At 65.2% G+C, this 19,153-nt stretch overlaps 2 protein-coding genes and 1 long non-coding RNA gene across 18 annotated transcripts in view; 2 read left to right on the forward strand and 1 right to left on the reverse strand.

Annotated features, from left to right (window-relative positions):
• Nucleotides 1-119: 119 nt before the first annotated feature.
• Nucleotides 120-12,744, forward strand: DENND4B (DENN domain containing 4B). 14 transcript variants are annotated; one of them, XM_058702200.1, is made up of 29 exons: nt 360-874; nt 1,201-1,295; nt 1,533-1,872; nt 2,293-2,545; nt 2,741-2,810; nt 3,004-3,173; nt 3,248-3,492; nt 3,787-3,853; nt 3,955-4,013; nt 4,209-4,353; nt 4,558-4,733; nt 4,892-4,992; nt 5,283-5,596; nt 5,766-5,911; nt 6,253-6,392; nt 6,472-6,598; nt 6,997-7,222; nt 7,502-7,630; nt 8,398-8,569; nt 8,824-8,991; nt 9,194-9,582; nt 9,695-9,817; nt 9,907-10,076; nt 10,162-10,297; nt 10,488-10,724; nt 11,124-11,298; nt 11,390-11,555; nt 11,644-11,708; nt 11,830-12,744. In XM_058702200.1, exons 3-29 carry the CDS (start codon nt 1,556-1,558, stop codon nt 11,973-11,975), a joined length of 4,632 nt encoding a protein of 1,543 aa, XP_058558183.1. In that variant the 5' UTR covers nt 360-874; nt 1,201-1,295; nt 1,533-1,555; the 3' UTR covers nt 11,976-12,744. The 14 variants fall into 14 exon arrangements, 12 of the variants coding, with proteins under 12 accessions (XP_058558179.1, XP_058558186.1, XP_058558188.1 ...); XM_058702197.1 differs by having other exon boundaries at nt 1,201-1,283; XM_058702196.1 differs by lacking the exons at nt 360-874; nt 1,201-1,295 and adding an exon at nt 120-317.
• On the reverse strand, nt 12,448-16,534 carry LOC131496550 (uncharacterized). 2 transcript variants are annotated; one of them, XR_009254538.1, is made up of 3 exons: nt 16,403-16,534; nt 13,012-13,572; nt 12,448-12,907 (listed from the first exon to the last, which is right to left on the reverse strand). It is a non-coding gene; the product is annotated as an uncharacterized LOC131496550 (long non-coding RNA). The 2 variants fall into 2 exon arrangements; XR_009254537.1 differs by lacking the exon at nt 16,403-16,534 and having other exon boundaries at nt 13,012-16,163.
• GATAD2B (GATA zinc finger domain containing 2B) overlaps nt 16,236-19,153 on the forward strand; it is an 89,138-nt gene continuing 86,220 nt past the window's right edge. Inside the window, exon 1 of one of the 2 annotated variants that reach the window (XM_058702239.1) lies at nt 16,236-16,254. The gene's annotated coding sequence lies outside the window, so the exon portion shown is untranslated. Of the gene's footprint in view, nt 16,255-16,691; nt 16,822-19,153 lie in introns of those variants that run through there. The other variant, XM_058702237.1, reaches the window with a different exon arrangement.

Here is a 19,153-nt window from a genome sequence, read left to right on the forward strand (position 1 = left end):
GACCAGGCCCGGCGGCCTGCGTGCAGGGGGCCCTCCCGGCCGCCAGGGGTCGCGCTGCAGGCGCCGGGCGGGCGCGGCGGGGTCACGGCCGGGGGTGCGAGGTTGTGGGGGGGGGGGGGGGTTGAGGGGCTCAGGGAAAGCGGGGCGCGCGGACGAGTGCGGCGCGGCGCCCCGGCCGCCTGTCCCTCCGTCCGCCGCCCGGCGGGAGCGAGCCGAGCCCGGCGCCATGTCCGGGACCGGGTAGCCCGCCAGCCGCCCGCCTCCGAGCCGCCCCGCCCGGCCCGCGGGCCGGGAGCCCGGGAGCCGCGGGCCGGCAGGTAGGGGCCGGACCGGGCGGGGCGGCGCGGGCGGAGGCGGGCGGGCGCCGGCTGCGCATCTGGTTCCGCTTCCTCCGCCGCGGGGAAGTGAAAGCGCGGGGAGGGCGCCGCGGTCGGCGCCCGGCAGCCCGGCGGGGCAGGGGCGGGCGCGCAGGTGTGCGGCGGGCGTCCCCCCCGGCCCCCCGGCCCCCCGGCCCCGCGGTTCCCGCAGCAGCTCCCGGCCGGGGCGGCCGCGTGGGGCCAGGGCCGGGGCCTGGCCGGGCGGGGAGGGCATGGGGCGGGGGGGGGAGCGCTGCGGGAAGGCGGAGGAGGGGCCGCGCGCCGGGACCGCCGCCCCCGGCCCGGCCCCGGCGGTCCCCCCGCCGCGCGCCCTCGGGCCGACTTCCGCCCGCGCAGCTTCCCCTCCCGGGTTTCGGGAAGTCCCCTCCCTTCCCCTCCGCGGCGCCCCACGCCTCCAGTCCTCCGCTGCAGCCACCCACCGAGCTGCGCCCCAGCTCTGCGCCCTGGGGCTCGGGGACCCCCGGGGCCCCCACTCTCGGGTTGGGCCATGGCGGCAGGTGAGAACACAGTCGCTCCAGGCCCGTGGGGCTCCCGTCTCCCTCCCTGGGCTCCGCGGAGGAGGGCAGACGGCTCTGGACCCAACTTCAGGATCGTGGAGGTGGGAGGACGCAGGGCTGTTGGGTTGCTGGACTTAGCTTAGGAACAAGGGTACTTGAGTCTGCTTAAAAGACACGAAAACTTGGGTTTTGTGGGCTTCCCTGGAAACCTAGAGGGGCGCTCTTTAAGAACGTTAGCTGGGTCGTGAGGCCCTGATGTTACCAGTAGAGTCGGAAGGTCAGAAACCCCTAAAAAAGACTGTCGGGTTGGCATGATGTCATTGCAGGCCTTTACAGAAAAGATTGCGATCTCCGCAGTCGGGAGCCAGCACGGGTGGGGCTTTTAAAGGGGATTCGGGAGCAGTCTGAGGTCAGAGCCGAGGTCAGCCGCGAGCCCAGAGTGGCGTTCGGCTGGTTTGGGGAGAGGGCTGGCGCCGCCCCGCGGGAGGGCCCGGGTCTCTTTAAGGGCCTGCTGACGTCACCGGCGGGAGCGCTCGGGGTTGGCGGACCACCACCGGTCCTACCCTCCACTGGAAGGCCGGGAGGGGTGGGAGCGCTGGGGGTCACCTCCCGGGTCACCTCCCTGCTTCTTCACCTCTCCCGCGCTTCACTGTTCCAGATGCAGTGAGTGAGGGGGGGGCCATGGCGGAGGAGCGGCCCCCCCGGCTGGTGGATTACTTCGTGATAGCCGGGCTTTCCGGGAGCGGAGCACCCATCCCCGAGGAGCCGTGGGTTCCCGAGCCCAGCGGGCCCCTGCGCCCTCCGCGGCCGGCTGATCCCATCACGGATGTGGCGGTCATTGCCAGGGCCCTGGGCGAGGAGGTGCCCCAGGGTTACACCTGCATCCAGACCTCTGCTGGGGGCCACCCCTTGGAACTCAGCGCTGGGCTCCTGGGTGGAACTCAGCCCGTCATCTGTTACCGCAGGGGCCGTGACAAGCCCCCTCTGGTGGAGCTGGGGTGCGTGGCCCTCTGCTTGGTGACTGGGCGGCCAAGGGGCCGGTGTATTTTCCTAGTGCTCCCATGGAGGTGGGTCCCCAGCTTCCAGCCCCGCGTCCCGTTTCCTGGTCTGTTAAACAGGGGAAATAACACCTCCTCAGGGTGCAGTTGACAGGATTAAATGAGGTCACCCACGTGTAGGACGTGGCACAGAGTCAGCAAATGGGGCCTTTTCCTTGTCGCATTTACGAATGAGTGTGCAGGCCACGGAGGGCTCGAGGGGTTGCTGCTGACCAAGAGGGAGAGAGCCAGGGCCAGAGTCCAGCCAGAAGTGGGCCCCGGGGTCCACTCTGACACGGCTGAGGGTGCGAGGCTGGGAGGTAGGACCGGTTAGGCGGATCTGCCCTGGGCTGTTGACATCTGTCTCTGCTCTGTGCCCAGGGTGCTGTATGAGGGGAAGGAGCGACCCAAGCCCGGCTTCCAAGTGCTAGACACGACGCCCTACAGCCACTCGGCCAATCTAGCCCCTCCCGGCCCAGGGCACCCCCGCACCTACCTCACTTACCGGCGGGCAGCAGAGGGGGCAGGGCTGCACGCCCTGGGCATCACTGACCTCTGCCTGGTGCTGCCCAGCAAGGGCGAGGGCACCCCTCACACCTACTGCCGACTGCCCCGCAACCTCAACCCTGGCATGGTGAGCGGGGCCCGCGAGGCGTTGGCGTGAGGGTGTGGAAACCGGGCACAAAGGATGGCCTAGGGCCTCTAGGGCGGGGGTGGACCCAGAGGGGTGGCTCTCGTCTCGGGGGACTCCTTGGGGGTGGTAGAGCAAATGGCTCCCGGAAACGTCGTCAGCTATGTATCTGCTTGTCTCTCGTTGCTTCTGGGACAGTGGGGTCCAGCGGTGCACCTGTGCTACAAGGTGGGCCTGGCCAAGGCTAACACACTGGTGTACGAGGCAGGTGAGTAGCCCCTTTGTCCCCCCCCCCCCGGCCTCTCGTGTCCCTCTGCCCTGGCGCCTCTCGGCCGGCACCACCTGCGTGTCCAGAACCACCTCCCCTCTGCCACCGGGCGCTTCTCTCGCATTCCCTGGTTCCTACACCCCGGAGTCTGATCGGCCCTCCTCCTGGTGCCCCCACTCCGCCGGGGCCGCAGAGCTGCTGGGCCGCTACCCGGAGGAGGACAACGAGGCCTTCCCGCTGCCCGAGTCGGTGCCCGTCTTCTGCCTGCCCATGGGGGCCACTGTCGAGTGCTGGCCTGCCCAGACCAAGTACCCCGTGCCCGTCTTTTCCACCTTCGTGCTCACGGGTGCAGCTGGAGACAAGGTGGGTGTGCGGGGTGTGCCCCGGGGTCCAGGCTGTGCAGAGCCCGCCTGATGGCCTCTCTGCTCCCCTGCCAGGTGTACGGGGCTGCCCTGCAGTTCTACGAGGCGTTCCCGAGGGCCAGGCTGTCGGAGCGGCAAGCACGGGCCCTGGGCCTCTTGAGTGCGGTGGAGCGTGGCCGGGCGCTGGGAGGCCGGGCCGTGCGCAGCCGCCGCGCCATTGCTGTGCTGTCCCGCTGGCCTGCCTTCCCGGCCTTCCGAGCCTTCCTCACCTTCCTCTACCGCTACTCCGTCTCGGGCCCCCACCGCCTGCCCTTGGAAGCGTGAGCATGGGCACCGTGACGCTGGGAAGGGGTGATGAGGGAGGGCTGGGGAGCCCAGGAGAGATGGGAGAGGTTGTGGTGGGCAGAGGAGTGGGGGCAGGGAAACGCCACGGGCTGAGGGGTGAGTGGGGCCTGAGCTCCAGCCCACGCTTCCTAGTTAGGTCCTGACAGCGCCTGCGTGACCTCTCTACGCAGCAGGGTCTCTGACGGCAGGCGAGGGCCTCCCGGTGGAGCTCTGGGAGGCCCGAGGTTCTGGGGACAGGTGAAGGACACACGCATCCCTCTCTTCCCCAGGCACATCTCTCACTTCATTCACAACGTCCCCTTCCCCTCCCCACAGAGACCTCGCATCCTGGTACAGGTGAGTCCTGGGGGGTGTTGGGGGTGGGGAGGTGAGGAGGGGCGGAGGGAGGTGGTCCGGCCGCCCTCCGTCATTCTGACCTGCGGCCCTTCTGCCCCCAGATGTCTCCCTATGACAACCTGCTTCTCTGCCAGCCTGTGTCCTCACCCCTGCCCCTCAGGTCCGTGCCCCGGTTGTGGGTTGGGAGGGGGGGGGGGGGGGGCGGGTGCTGTGGCGACCGAGGACACGTAGGCGCCAGGCAGGAGCGCCCGGCTCTCGAGGTCTGGAGGCCGGGCCCCCGGGGGCGTCTGTGCATAGTGTGTCAGGAGGCCTCTCCGGGGTCTCCTGGTGACCCCCCGCCTTGCGCTGCCCGCAGTGGTGCCAGCTTCTTGCAGCTGCTGCAGAGCCTAGGCCCGGAGCTGGCCGTCACCCTGCTGCTGGCCGTGCTCACGGAGCACAAGCTGCTGGTGCACTCGCTGCGGCCGGACCTGCTCACCAGCGTCTGCGAGGCCCTGGTGTCGGTGAGTGCCCATCCTGCCCGGCCCCCCTTCCCCGGACTCTGCTGCCCGCTCCTTCCTCCCAGAGGGTCCTCGACCTTCTCCTTGGGCGCAACCTGTACAGCTCCGGTCGGGGGGGCTGTTCTCCAGAGTCCCCCCCCCCCCCCCGCCGCACCCCGTCTGCCGTCCCCGCCCCCGCCTCAGTGGCCCTCATGCCTGGTGCTGCAGATGATCTTCCCGCTACACTGGCAGTGCCCCTACATTCCGCTGTGCCCACTGGCGCTGGCGGACGTGCTGAACGCCCCCGTGCCCTTCATCGTGGGCATCCACTCCAGCTACTTCGATCTACATGACCCACCTGCCGACGTCATCTGTGTGGATCTCGACACCAACACGCTGTTCCAGTAAGAGGGCCGGGCCGGGCCTCCCCCCGAGCTGGCGTGTGCCGCGCCCCCCCCCCCCCCCCCCCCCCCCCCCGCCGCTCACCAAGAGCCGGGGACAGACAGTGGGGGAGGCGGGACACGGGCCCCACTGCGCCTCCTTCCTGCTGCCTATCTCGCAGGACTGAGGAGAAGAAGCCCCTCTCCCCTCGGACCCTGCCCCGCAGACCCTACAAGGTTCTGCTGGCTACGCTGACACACCTCTACCAGCAGCTGGACCAGAGTGAGAACCCTGTGGGGGCGGGGGGCTAAGCCCACGGGTAGGGAGGCCTGTCGAGAGCTAGGCCTTCCTCGAGGTCAGAGGTGTTGGGATCTCACCCGGTGGAAGTCGGCGAGAGGGCAGGCGGACGATACCCGTGTTCCGAACGCCGGGGTGGGGGCGAACTCGTTCCCGGGGAGGCTGGAAACTGTCACCCGACGGGCGTGCTGGGAGCTGGCGTTGGCTCGGCAAGAGCGGGGGCGGGGGGGGCGGGAGGTCGAGGCTGGCCTGACTCTGGCTGCCCTGGTCCCCAGCGTACACTGGCCCCGAGGAAGAGGCGTCCTTGGAGTTCCTGCTGACGGACTACGAGGCCGTGTGCGGCCGCCGGGCCCGGCTGGAGCGCGAAGTCCAGGGAGCCTTTCTCCGCTTCATGGCGTGTCTGCTCAAGGGCTACCGGGACTTCCTGCGCCCCCTCACCCAGGCCCCCTCCGAGGGCGCTCGAGATGTCGACAACCTCTTCTTCTTGCAGGGTAGTCGGGGCGTCTCGGGAGGGCTGTCCGGGGGCTGGGGGTCCCGGAGCCACTTGCTTGCTCGTTCCTTCGCTCGGCAAATGTCTCAATGGGCACAGGTCCGGGCCCTGCGCTCTCCTGGGCTTGGAGGGAGTCCCGGGCACAGAGACGCCCCGCCCCGCCCTCGCGGACATCCCCCCACTCCCGGTCTCGGGCAGGGGGTGCAGAGGGGGCTCGGGAAGGCTGTGGCCGGCACGTGACCCGTGACCCCGCCTGCCCCCCCCCCAGGCTTCCTCAAGTCCCGGGAGCGCTCCAGCCACAAGCTGTACTGCCAGCTGCTGCGCACACAGATGTTCTCGCAGTTCATCGAGGAGTGCTCCTTCGGCTCCGCCCGGCACGCCGCCCTGGAGTTCTTTGACTCGTGCGTGGACAAGGTACTGGGCGCCGTCCTTCCGTCGAGCCACCGCAGCCGCTCGACGCCCGGTCGGTGCTGGGAATGCCGTCCGTGCCCCACGTGTGGCTGCTTCAGTTGCACACCTCCCTCTGGTTGTGACTCCACCCCCCCCCCCCCCCCCCAGCCCGCTGCACCTCCCTCCGGTTCTGATTCCGTCGTCACCCCCCCCCCCCGCCCCCTCCCCCGCCCCACCTGCTGCACCTCCGGGGCCTGGGAAGTGGGGGGCATGGGCCTTGCTGTGCCCTTCAGGGAGAGGGCGGGTCCTGGACACCCTGGCCTGTGCCCACTGTCGTGACCTCGCTCTCTCACCTCCTGCTTCAGGTGCACCCAGAGCAGGACAAGCCTGAGCCGACGCCCTTGGTGGAGCTGGAGGAGCTGTCGGGGAGCGAGCTCACCGTCTTTATCACCCCTCCCGAGGAGCCCCCAGCACCAGAGGGCAGTGAATCCGCCCCCCAGTACTGGTGAGGGCCTCTTATTCCAAGCCCCGCGGGCTGGCTTCGTGTCAGCTGCTCCTGATGTGGCCTCCCTCTGCCCCTCCAGCTACGACGGCTTCCCGGAGCTACGGGCCGAGCTGTTTGAGTCTCCTCAGGAGCAGCCCGGGGCTCTGCCCGTGCCGGGCCCGACCCGCAGTGCCCCCAACAGCCCTGCCCCCCGCCGTACCAAACAGGTAACTGGGACATGGGCCCCAGACACCCCTGACTCCGGCCATCTCCTCATCTGTGAGACGGATGGACTGGCGCCTCCGCCATTATTAGCCGGTGTCCGTGCGCTTGCACGCGAAAAGCACGTGAAACGTTAGCTGCCGTTACCGTCACCGTCACCGTCATCACGGTCGCTCTGTCCCGGCCAGTCTGGGAAGCCAGGGGCTTATTGCCTCTCCCGGGGCACCTGCTGGAGGGCCGGCCTGTCTGCCCGGGGCTGCAGGGCGGAAGCCTGAGTGCGGCACCCCCTCCCGCCTCCTCGGAGCGCAGACCCTTGCTCAGGGAGGGGGGTGCTCCTGCCCCGCCCCCCCCCCCCCCCCCCCCACCTTAAGACCTGTTTTGGCCTGGCGCTGTCCTCACCCAGGCGTCCCCGCCCCATCCAGGAGATGAAGGTGGCCCAGCGGATGGCACAGAAGTCGGCGGCCGTGCCCGAGCTGTGGGCCCGGTGTCTGCTGGGGCACTGCTACGGGCTGTGGTTCCTGTGTCTGCCCGCCTACGTGCGGTCGGCGCCCTCCCGCGTGCAGGCTCTGCACACGGCCTACCACGTGCTGCGCCAGATGGAGAGCCGCAAGGTGGTGCTGCCGGACGAGGTGGGCCTCCGCGCCCCACCGCGGGGCGAACCGCGCAGCCGTGGGGAGCCGGGCAGGTGTTCCGAACGTTCCCTGAGTGGGCGTGTTCAGGGCACGGCCGTGGGGACCGACCCTGCGTGTCAGCAGGAAGGGCGGAGACCTTGGGTGCCCCCGGGGACCAGTGGGGTCTGTGGGACGTGGGGAGGCCGCAAGAAGGTGCCTGCTGGGACCGGGGGTGGTGGTGGGGGGGGGGGGGTCGGGGCTGGGAGGGACCCTCATCCTGCGCCCCTCCCGGCCCAGGTGTGTTACAGGGTGCTGATGCAGCTGTGCTCCCACTACGGGCAGCCCGTGCTGTCGGTGCGAGTCATGCTGGAGATGCGGAGGGCCGGCGTCGTGCCCAACACCATCACCTACGGCTACTACAACAAGGTGCCGAATCCGGCCAGGGTGGGCAGGGCGGGCGGTGGCCGGTGTGCCGCGGGGAGGGTGCTGCTCCCTGACGCCCCCTCGGGGGCCCGCCCCGTGACCACTGTGTCCTCCCCCGTGCCCGGAGCTCCTTAGCGCCCACACGGGGCTTCGTCCTGCTTGGCCGCTTTCTCACTCGCCAGAGCCCCGACGAGGCGACCGGGCAGGTACCGCCGTGACCCACCGGTAGCCGTGGGGTCAGCCGGTGGGCCGGGAGCTGCTCCAGGCCCGCCGCACGGTGCCCGTGTTTGAGCTCAGCACCACCCCATCGTCCCAGGCGGGCAGTGAGGGTGCAGAGGGCTGGTACCTCGTCCAGTGCCCCGCGCCCCGGGAGGAGGTTGGGGGGCTGGGTGTGAACACGGGGGCACGGGGATGTTTCCTGCACTCAGGCCCTTAAGCGTGAGCCTAAACCGCCTCCTGCTTTTTACACGATGAAGCTAACGGCTGAGAAAGTGAAAAGGTTTCTTCGAAGCCATATACTCGATAAGCCTGGGTGCAAACTGTCTGCGCCGTTTCTGGCTTCCTCCAGACTCCTCAGCGGCAGCTGCTGCTGATTCCCTCATCTGGGCTCTCGCTCCTGGCCGAGCCGTGGGCAGGACCCACCCAGGCAGGACGTCTGCAGGGGAAGGTGGCCCCTGGGTCCCGGGTGGCGTCCCTGAAACAGGCAGTGGCCGTCAGGCCGTCGTCGGGGCGTGGAAGTAGGCCATCTTGATGGGCGCTGTGCTTGGCAGGCTGTGCTGGAAAGCAAGTGGCTGTCTGGTACGCCGGGCGGACGCCTGCGCTGGGCCAAGCTCCGGAACGTTGTCCTGGGGGCCGCTCAGTTCCGCCAGCCCCTGAGGGAACGGCGGCGGCGGCGGCAGCAGCAGCAGGCGGCTGCGCCAGAGGCAGGCGGCGCCCAGACAGGTGGGTGGGGGCCGTGACAGGCTTGGGGACAGCGGCCAGGCTCCAGCAGAGAAGCGTGGGGGGCCAGGGCTGGCCTCATGGTGGGCACTGGGTGTTCTGGGCATTCTGGGTGGGCCGCGCTTGGCCGGTAAAAAGGGGAGGATGTTCTGCCCGGGAGGGTCCCCGCAACCCCGGTCCGTGCGGGGAGCCCCGTGTTGGAGTAGAGGGCTGGTCTCTAGGCGGCTGCCTCTTGGCCTCGTCCCCGTCTTTTGCAGAGCCTCGTCTGGAGCGTCACTCCCCTACCCGCCCGCTTCAGCGCCAGACCACTTGGGCTGGTCGAAGCTTTCGGGACCCAGCTTCACCCACAGGGCGCCTGGTGAAAAGCGGCAGCCTGGGCAGTGCCCGCGGGGCCCAGCCCACCGTGGAGGCCGGCGTGGCCCACAGTGAGTGCCCTTGTCTGACCCCCAGTCGGCTTTCCTAAGCACTTGCCAGGAAGAGAGGGGTTCTCTGTGGGGGGGCGCCGTGGAAGCTGGAGGACCTCGTCTGGGACTCCGTCGGCTGGGGGTGGGGGTGGGGGGCGGGGGTTGTGGTGCCAGAGTCCGGTCAGCCAGGGGCCGTGTTTCCCGACTTTTCTCTGCCCCGCAGTGATCGAGGCCTTGGGAGTCCTGGAGCCCCGGGGGTCCCCTGTACCCTGGCGAGACGGAAGCCTCTCCGACCTGAGCTTGACCGGGGAGGAGCCGGCGTCTGGGGGCAGCCCGGAGGACTCAGGCTCTGCCCTGAGCACCCAGTCCACTGAGGCCCCGGAAGGGCTGAGTGGGCGGACGCCCAAGGCTGGTGGGCGTCAGGACGAGGCCCGCACCCCCAGACGAGGGCTGGGCACCCGCCTGCAACAGCTGCTCACCCCTTCCCGCCGCCCCCCTGCCTCGCGCGGCCCCCCGCCCGAGCTGCCCCCTGACGCACCTCCCCCAGCCCGCCGCAGCCCCATGGACAGCCTCCTGCGCCCCCGCGAGCGCCCTGGATCCACCGCCTCTGAGGTAGCCGGCAAGGGGAGGATGCAGCTGTGGTGGCACCCGGGGGCCCAGGGGGGCTGCCAGTGCGGAACCGGCCCCGGGGAGGCCCTAAGGGGGCTTTCTCCTGTGATGGCAGAGCTCAGCCTCTCTGGGCAGCGAGTGGGACCTCTCCGAGTCTTCTCTCAGTAGCCTGAGCCTTCGCCGGTCCTCAGAGCGCCTCAGTGACACCCCTGGGTCCTTGCAGCCGCCCTCCCTGGAAGTGAGGATAGCCCGCATCCCTCCATCAGAGGCGGGGGCAGGGGAGGTGGGAGGACGCTTCCCGAGCCTGGCGGGGTCCTCTCCCTGCAGATCCTGCTGTCCAGCTGCTCCCTGTGCCGGGCCTGTGACTCGCTGGTGTACGACGAGGAGATCATGGCTGGCTGGGCACCTGATGACTCCAACCTCAACACCGTCTGCCCTTTCTGCGCCTGCCCCTTCGTGCCCCTGCTCAGCGTCCAGACCCTGGATTCCAGACCCAGGTGCCCGAACCAGGGTGGGTGCTCCGGGAGGGATGGGGGGAGGGGAGTGGAGGCCCAAGGGCTGACCCCTCTTATCCCTCCACAGGGCCCCCAGCCCCAAGCCTGCCCCTGCCAGTGGCAGCAGAGACGCTCCTGTCCCCGGGGGCCCAGGCCCTGTGCTCAGTGACCGCAGGCTGTGCCTCGCCCTGGATGAGCCCCAGCTCTGCAATGGGCACACGGGGGTAAGGGCTGGCGAGGAATTGGGTCTGCGTGTGTCGCCCAGCAGGGGGCACCGGGGGTGGTAGGGTGCGATGGGCATTGAGGGCATGGAGCATCTCAGAAGCTGCTGGACGTGGTGGCCCAGCGGGAACCCGGCTCTGAGGATCGGGCCACGATCCTCCCTGAACCACCCTCCCTCTTTGTGCCTGACAGGGCACCTCCCGGCGGGTGGAGGCTGGAGCCTGGGCGTATCTGAGCCCTCTGGTGCTGCGGAAGGAGCTGGAGTCGCTGGTGGAGAACGAGGGCAGTGAGGTGCTGGCATTGCCTGAGCTGCCGGCTGCCCACCCCATCATCTTCTGGAACCTCCTGTGGTATTTCCAGCGGCTGCGGCTGCCCAGTATTCTGCCCTGCCTGGTGCTGGCCTCCTGTGATGGGCCCCCACCCCCCCAGGTCAGTGCTCCCTGCCCCTGCTTCCTGAGCGCTCCTTCCCTCACCTCCCAGCTCTGCCCCTTGGGCTTCAGAGGTGGCACCTGCTTTGACCCCTGGCCTTTTCACACCACTACTCAGCCTCGATTCTCTCATCTGTAGAATGGCACAAGCATCCAGTGCCCGGGGCCGTCAGACATCTCGTGTACCGCCCAGCACCTGTCACAATGCCTCCCTGACGTTTGTCTGTTCATCCCACCACATACGTACTGGGCACCCATTAGGTCCCGGGCAGCGTGTAGGCAGTAGTGACGCGGCGACTGCAGAACAGAGAGCGTGCTCTCAGAGAGCCCGCGCTCTCGTGGGGGATGAGCGTTCCTTCCCTCTTCTCTCTGACCGCATCCCGGAACACCGCTGGTCCAGGTCTCGTCCTCTGCCCGCCACCTCCTGAACCCGCCCCCTTCGTCTTGGCCCCTGCAGGCCCCGTCTCCCTGGCTGACACCTGACCCGGCGTCTGTGCAGGTGCGGCTGCTGTGGGATGTCCTGACCCCTGACCCCAGTAGCTGCCCACCTCTCTATGTGCTCTGGAGGGTCCACAGTGAGTCTGGTATTTGGCTTAGGCTGGGAAGGGGTGGCTTCCACGCCCCGAGGGCTTGGTAACCTTGGCTGCCTTCCTTCGTTTCGCACAGGCCAGATCCCGCAGCGGGTGGTATGGCCAGGCCCCGTGCCCGCACCCCTTAGCATGGACCTTCTAGAGTCGGTGTTGCGCTACGTTGGCCTCAGCGAAGTACACAAAGCCGTGGGGCTCCTGCTGGAAACTCTGGGGCCGCCTCCCACAGGCCTGCATCTGCAGAGGTATGGTGTTCCCATCCCGGAGGTCCCTGGCCTCCTATCCTGGGCTCCGCAGTCGTTTTCTCACTCGTCCCCTCTGCCTCCATTGCAGGGGCATCTACCGTGAGATCTTATTCCTGACAATGGCCGCTCTGGGCAAGGACCACATGGACATAGGTAAGGGAGCAGGCAGGGGACTGAGGAGGTGAAGGATCTGGAGCCAGGTGTTGCGGGCGGGAGGGGGGGGGGGGGCGCTTGGAATCCTGATCTGTTGACTCACCTCCACCCTCTTCCCTAGTGACCTTCGACAAGAGGTACAAGTCTGCCTTTAACAAGTTGGCCAGCAGCATGGGCAAGGAGGAGCTGAGGCAGCGGCGGGCACAGATGCCCACTGCGAAGGCCATCGATTGCCGGAAATGTTTCGGAGCACTTCTGGAATGCTAGGGACCCTTAAGCTTTCATCTCCCACCTGGGGTGGGGAGGTGAGAGAGAAAGGGTTCCAGAGATAACCTGCTTCCCTACTCCTTCCATACAGGAGTTGGTGACGGCCTGGCAGGCAGGCCCAGCCATAGGCACCGAGTGCATGGGCAGCAGGAAGTGGGACCCACTGTGACCAAAAGTCACAGTCCCCTATCTGCGGCCTGCCCAGTGTGCTCACGCTGATGTTATAGGAGGTGGGGGTGGCGTAGGGGAGTTGGCACAGTTCTGCTCTTCCCCAAATTGTACCAGGAACTCTCTTCCAGGGCACCCACAGATCTGCACTGCCCTGGTCGCGTTACAAGTTTTTGTTTTAAAAAACAACTGGAAAAATACAGAGCTACTGAGCCTTTGCCCTGAATGGGAGGGAGGGATGTCATCCCACCAGTGATGGTTCTTCTTCCCCAGAATTGCCGAAGTAGCCCGAGGCTCTCCGTTACACCTTCCTACCTTAGTGTTTGTATTTTAAGTTATTTATTTTGGAGCCATAGCCCCTTGCTTAGGAGGCTCTTAGGGATGGTGAGAAAGAGAAGGGACACGGGGCACCATGGTTCAGTGGCTTGTAGCTGCGGAAGAGGCAGGGGCCATCTAGAGGAGCCCCAGACCCCCCTCAGGAAGAACTAAAGCCCCGTCCAGTCCAGTCCTTCCCGCCCAGGGCCCGGACCGTGCAATAAGGGTCGTTCCTTGCAAAGTTTTGTTGGATGTAAATATAGTAAAAGCTGCTTCTGTCTTTTTCCTTCTGCGTCTTGTTTCCTGGATCTGGGACAGCGGTGGGGGATACCTTTTCTTTTTCCCCGACTGCACATCCTCCTTTCTGCTTCTCCATCCCTTTGCAGCCTCTGGCGTGGCCGGCTTTCCGGGACCAGGTCTGGTGCCGGTCCCCTGGGGCCCCGGGAGCTCTGAGAGCAAGAGAGGGGTGAGTCTGACGCTGGCCGTGGTGGTGCCAGTCCGTGTGGCACTTCCGGCCCTCCCACACAATCGCCCCCTTGTCCCTCATTTGTACCCCACACAAAGGCTCCATTCTCCGGGGGCCTTGAGCTCATCCCTGCCTCCTTTCCCTCTCGGCTTCTCCAGCACCGCCCCATAGGACGGCCCTCTCCCTGGTAGTTGGTGTTGGCCCTCTCATCGCCCTGGGCACCCTGGCAGTGGTCCTAGGCCTCTTCAGCTGCTCTAGCCCCGGTTCCTACTCTTCCAGCCAGGGTCCCAGCCTGGGGACAGCGCCAGGAAGACGGGCGAGGACTGAGGCGCTCCCTGAATGTGGGCAACGGGGAGACGGGCCGCCTCGGAATTCTCCCTTTCCTGTATGATGAAATAAATTCCGGAAACAATAATTACCAAAGGGAATTAGCCAACAAAACAAATGCCTTGGGTCCTTCCCCGGCGGGCAGGAGTGTCAGCGGAGGAAGTAACTTATGTGAGGCTTTATGCAAATTCCTGGGAGTGGAGAACAGTGGCTGATGAGAGAAGGACTATCTCTAAATTCTGGAAGCTTCAAGCCACGGGACCGACCCTTCCCCATCCTGTGCCAAGCATTGGTAGATGCTTTTCCAGGGCCCTAAAAGAGCTGCACAGGAGGGAAGCAGGGGCTTGGGAAATGCCATCAGTCTTGCCAGGGACGAGGAGATGCCTTCTTCAGTGAGGAACCCTCACGTCACCCCAGCTTCTGACCAGACCTCATCTCCCAGAATCAACCTCTCCCTGTGTCTGCAGGGGAGCAACAGCCTTTCTGAAATACACGTTTTTGTTGAGTGTAGAGTGTCCAGCAGTGTGCTGAACCGTCTGGAGGTACAGAGAGAACTTTTAGGGCTCTGTCCCTTACAAGAGCATACACTCTCATTGGTCTGGAGTTCCCCTTGACTCACAATGATAATCATCCTTGTCTCCAGCTTATACCTCTCACCTATGGGCTTCCTTCTAGACACCTACAGACAGATGGGACAGGACTCCAAAGTTCTTCAAACACAAGAATATCTGGAAATTCCAATAGCAAAGTACTCACTATGACATCTGACAACTCGGTCCTGTGGCCTAGGGAGCTGTATGAGGGGAAGGATATGCCTAAATTACCTGGCTCAATTTTCTCCACCCACACTTTAGAGCAAGTAGGCTTGAGTGTGACAGAATTTTAATTAAATCTTGTCTCTGCCGTTTACTAATTGTGTTATATCAGCCAAATTAACTGCTGTGCCTCATTTTTTCCTTGCCTGCAAACCGAGGAGATTATTCGTCAAGATTAGTTATATAAACCATGTAAAGTGCTAAGCACACTCCGTAAATGCTAGCTTCAAAAAGAGAACGAACAAACAGGCAGTCTGCAGAGGGAAAGGTCAGGTCGGCTCCAACAGTGACCCCTTGGAGGACACACTTGTCTTCCTTGGAGTTTGAGCACTCTAGATTCAAAGTCCCCTCCACGGTCTTCCTGTTGAAAGGTATCTTCGTCAGGCCGGCATCTTCAGCCACCAGGCTCCCGGAGTCTGCTCTCAGCCAGATGGCAGAGAACGGGCAAAACAGGTCAGGGAAGGCCTGCGCCTTCAATGAGGGCTGTGACTTTGTCACAATTCTCCTGGATCCCCAGCACATGACAGGCCCTCTGTCTTGTATGTTAAGTAACTGAGGCAGCGAAGCCATCCACACGAGAAGCAATTTTCAGTGCAGAGCAAGGTGGGAACAACAGGTAGACAGCAATACAAGCTGAATTTAGAGCTAAGAGGGTGGAAGTGAGGAAAACTCTCCCAATAGTTACCATTTATTATGTTCACTAAGTGCTTACTATAGCCTTGGCACTGTTCGGAGCATTTTAAGTGTACTATTTTTTTGTTTTTAATTTTTCAATGTTTATTTTTGAGAGACAGTGCGAGTGGGGGAGGGGCAGAGAGCGAGGGAGACACAGAATCCAAAGCAGGCCTCCAGGCTCTGTGCTGACAGCTCAGAGCCCAACGTGGGGCTGGAACCCACAAACTATGAGAACGTGACCTGAGCCCAAGTCGGAGGCTCAACCGACTGAGCACCCCAGGCGCCCCTAAGTGTACTATTTTGAAATCCTCACAAGTACCCTATGAGCCGGGCGCTCTTCTCAGTACCCTCATTTTACACATAGGGAAGACTGGGGCATAGAGAATAGAGATTAAGTAACTTGCATCCAAATCCTACAGCTGGTGAGAGGTATACAGCCCAGGCAGCCCGACTCCAGAGACCACGTTTCTTCATCTGGACCTTAGGAGCCAGAAATTTAAGAATGGGCGCACCCCTTTGCGTGGGCGCACAGGGTCCACCTATCTTCATGGAGCATCCTCCACCAGTTTCCTTTGCCTTGATTTCTAAAGGATTTGAGGGGCTCCTGGGTGGCTCGGTCGGTTAAGCGTCTGACTTCCGCTCAGGTCATGCTTTTCACGGTTCCTGGGTTCCAGCCCCAGAGCCTGGAGCCTGCCTCAGTTTCTGTGCCTCCCCCCGCCCCCTCGAAAAAATAAACATTAAAAAAAAGTAGCAATAAAGGATTTGAAAAGGACATTCTAGCGCTTCCGGAGCCAGTTACCCCTGGTTTCAAACCACTGCCTCCTCCGACCTTTGCAAGTAACTCAACCTCTCTGAGCCCGACCCTGATGTACGTGGGTTCAGGCTTCAGCCCTGCCACTTAGCACGGGTGACTTTGGGCACGTTATGTCCCCGCCTGTACACTGGAGACAACACTATCTCCCTGGAGAGTTAGGTGCAATCAATGAATCAGTCCGCGGAGGGCCCAAAAGAGTAGGTGATGAGCCCGTAGCGCAGCGCTCGCCAGCGGCTCCCCGGCACCCTGACTCCGGTCACTGGGTCTCGGTCCTCGAGGAGCTCGAGAACCGCTCTGACAGTTGGGCTGCAGGCAGGGAGGCCGGCTCGAGGCGCCGGGCCCAGGCGCGACCCAGCGGACGCAGCTCCTCGCGCCGCGAGCCCCGCCCGCCCCTCGCCCCGAGGCCCCCGCACGCCGGGCCGCCCCGCGCCCGGCACCGCCGGCCCCGGGAGGCTCGAGGCCTGGGCCGGACGCGGGCAGGCCACGCCCCGCGCGCACAGCCAGGCCGGAGCGCCCACGGCTACTGCCCCCGTCAAATTCCGGGATTCTGTCGCGATGAACCACCACCCACCGCGGAGTCTGGTGCCCGCTCGCCGGCCTCCATCTTTGGAGTCGGAAGAATGAGAGCGGGCCGACGGGGAATCCCGGTTTGGGGAGACTGCGGTACGGCGGCTGCCTGGGGACCAAAACGTCTCTGAGGTAAAGTTGCAGCCTGAAGCGATTTTTTGACCCCCGACACTTAATGGGCTGCTGAAGACCCGGATGTGTCTGGGACTGGCCGAGGTACCCATTAACGCGCCCCCGCTAGACCATCCCCCTCCTCCGTTTAGGATTGGGTATTACGTACGCCAGTCATCACTTCTCCAGCCACTCACTCCTCAAGGGTGCGGTGTAGTCCCAGCATCCCGTCTCCTATTGGTGTGGCCGAGAAGAAGAGGGCGGGGAGGCCGGCTTAGGTCGCCCAATGGGCGTCGTGGCGTGTGGGGAAGGCGGAGCCGAGGCGCTTGGCAGCTGCCCAATCAGCGTCCTTGTTTGTGTGGTGCCGCCGCCGGTGCAGCCGCCGCCGCCGCCGCCGCCGCTGCCCCCGTCTGTACCGCAGTGTCTGCTCCGCCCGCCCGCCCCGGGCCGGCCCGCCCCCCTCCCCCGCCCCCGCCCCCGGTCCCGTCGGCGGGGCCCGGAACCCACTGTGCCGTCGCCTCCCTTTTTCGACGCCTCCGCCGCCGCCTGAGGAGGCGAGCTCGCCGGGAGTTACACCGCCACCGCCAGGTGAGGAGCTTTGGCCTAGGCCCGCCTGGCCGCCCGCCCGCCCGGGGGCGGTGAGCAGCGAGGACGGCAGGGAGCCGGGAGGAGGAGGAGGCGGCGGCGGCGGCGGAGGTGGGGGAAGGGAAAGGTGGAGGGCGGGGGAGGGGAAGCGCCCGCGAGCCGACGCCCGCCCGCGCGCCCCCGCCTCGCGTCCCCCTCCCCCGCCCGGCCCCGCGCGCCCCCGCCTCGCGCTCCCCTCACCTCGTCCCCTCCCCCGCCCGCGCGCGCGCTCCGGCCTTTCCCTTCGGCCTCGCGCGCCCCCGCCTCGCGTCCCTCCGTTCCTTCTGCTTTTACTCTCTCTCCCCTCCCGCGCGCCCCGTTTCCCCCGCCATCCCCGCTTCCACTCCCGGCCTCCCGCCCGCCATGCGTCCCCTCCGCTCCTCTCTAGCGCCCCCCCCCGACCCCCTCCGCCCCCGGGGGCGCCCTCGGGGCGTGGGGGCCGCTCCCCGCGCGCAGGGCCGGGTCTCCTGGCCGCCGGGCCCCCCGGGGGGTCCGCAGGGTGCGGGCGGCGCGAGGGTTTTTCTTTATGTAGGTGAAGGGCTCGGCAGCGCGCAACCTGGCCCCTTTATTCCGTCGCCCTCCCGCCGGGGAAGGGAATTGTCCCCGCCCGTGTGGGCGCTTCTCTTCTGTAGCGACTCGGCTGCCCCTGACCCCGCGGAGCTCCCGGGACGCCCTGCGCGTGCATCCCAGCTCGGCGCCTGGGGGTCGTCGGGACTGGGCCCGGCCCTCCCCTAGCCACTCCGGGACCTAGCGTCCTTTCTGCCGCCCCGCCCGCGGCTGCCCCGAGGAGCGAGCCCCGCTGTGGGCGCCCTGCGCCAGCCCGGGACAGCCTTCCCCTCCGTGAAGGCTTGCTCGCCTCTTCGCACTCTTTCCAGACACAAGGTGTTAGCGCCCAGGGCTGGCGCCGCGGTGGAGACAGAGGCCCTGATGGCGGGTGGGTGGCATGTGCGTGTTCGCCGAGCCAGCTCTCAGCCTTTTCTTCTGCTGTCCTCCGGAGAACCGGGAGTTTTCTCGTTTCCGATGCGTGGTGGTGCGGAGGGCTTTTGTGTGCGCGTGGGAGAGCTGGGGGACGCTTACTATGTTTCGGCAAAGGGGAGGCCACACTGCAGCGCGAGCTCTGGGTAGCAGCAGCTGGGGCAAAGCGGTTTGCACAGATCCGCGGGGAAGAGCTGGTGCTTTTGAGTGTTTGAAACATTTTTATTTCTAAGAATTTAGTGTTGGGTAGACAGTGCGTGCATGTGATACAAAGTGAATGCTTCCCTTCCGCCCGTGCTGCTTCTCAGTCCTCCTCCCCGTCCACTGATGTCCCATTGTTTTCTGGCAGCAGCAGTGGTGTCTGTGCGTTGGAGGTTAACCTGTTGGGGTGTTGAGTGCGGACTCCACTGCTTTCTCTGTGCTGCACTGACCTGAACTCTTCCTAGAAGTCTCCTCCTTCACGTGCTTGGTGCCGGAGCCCTGCGGATAGAGTACCGTTCCGGAGTACCATTCCCGTCCGCGCCGGGTGAAGGAGGCTGCCTCTGGGGCTGCTGCAGGTGGTGCTGTGGAGGGCTCCGGTACGTGTGCAAGGAGGGCCCCCCATCCGTGCCGCTCCTTTGGCGACTGACACCTAGTCACCGTTTGGGGCTGGGCTGGGCCCAGCATCCTCTTTCCTGGGGCGTTCTGAGCGGGTAGCTTGCCGGAGTACCGATGCGGTAGTGCTGTCTTCGTTTGTGGAGGAGCGTAGGTTCTAGCCCAGTGGCCGAGGTAGTCAGCGTGGTGAGGAACGCAGCAGACGGCTGTTGACCAGTAGGAATCAGAGCCCAGACGTGCAGGCCGAGTGACCCAGTTTGAGAAGCGGTGAGGCCCCAGGACTTCTGTCCTGTTTATTCCTTACTTGACAACATGTCCCCGAAGTGACAGGGACCCGTAGCTGGCAGCAGCATCCGTCTTTACCACACTGTGGTCTGCCTCCCCTGACTGTGTGATGGCTGTTAACTTCCTGTTTAGAGGCAGCTCGAAAAGGGTCTGAATAGAGGCTGCCTTCACATCCTTGTTTAGGGTCAGTGTTGACCAGGTTCCCTCATCAGCCCTTTACATCTGCGTTCTGGCAGTGACTTTCACTGCTGTGTTAGCATAAATCAGGCCACGGGGTTGGGGAGGGAAGAAGTGAAGATTTTCTCTGAACTTCGTAGTCCCAGAGTTCATTGAAGTGCTGCTTGTCTCACCCCCTTTCCCCTTCCTCATTTCCTTTTTCCCCGTTCTTCCTTTCTTTAATGGTGGGTTTTTTTGTTTTTTTGTTTTTTTTTTTTGACAAATG

This window comes from Neofelis nebulosa, chromosome 15, assembly GCF_028018385.1.
Source record: "Neofelis nebulosa isolate mNeoNeb1 chromosome 15, mNeoNeb1.pri, whole genome shotgun sequence".
NCBI classification, from domain to species: domain Eukaryota; kingdom Metazoa; phylum Chordata; class Mammalia; order Carnivora; family Felidae; genus Neofelis; species Neofelis nebulosa.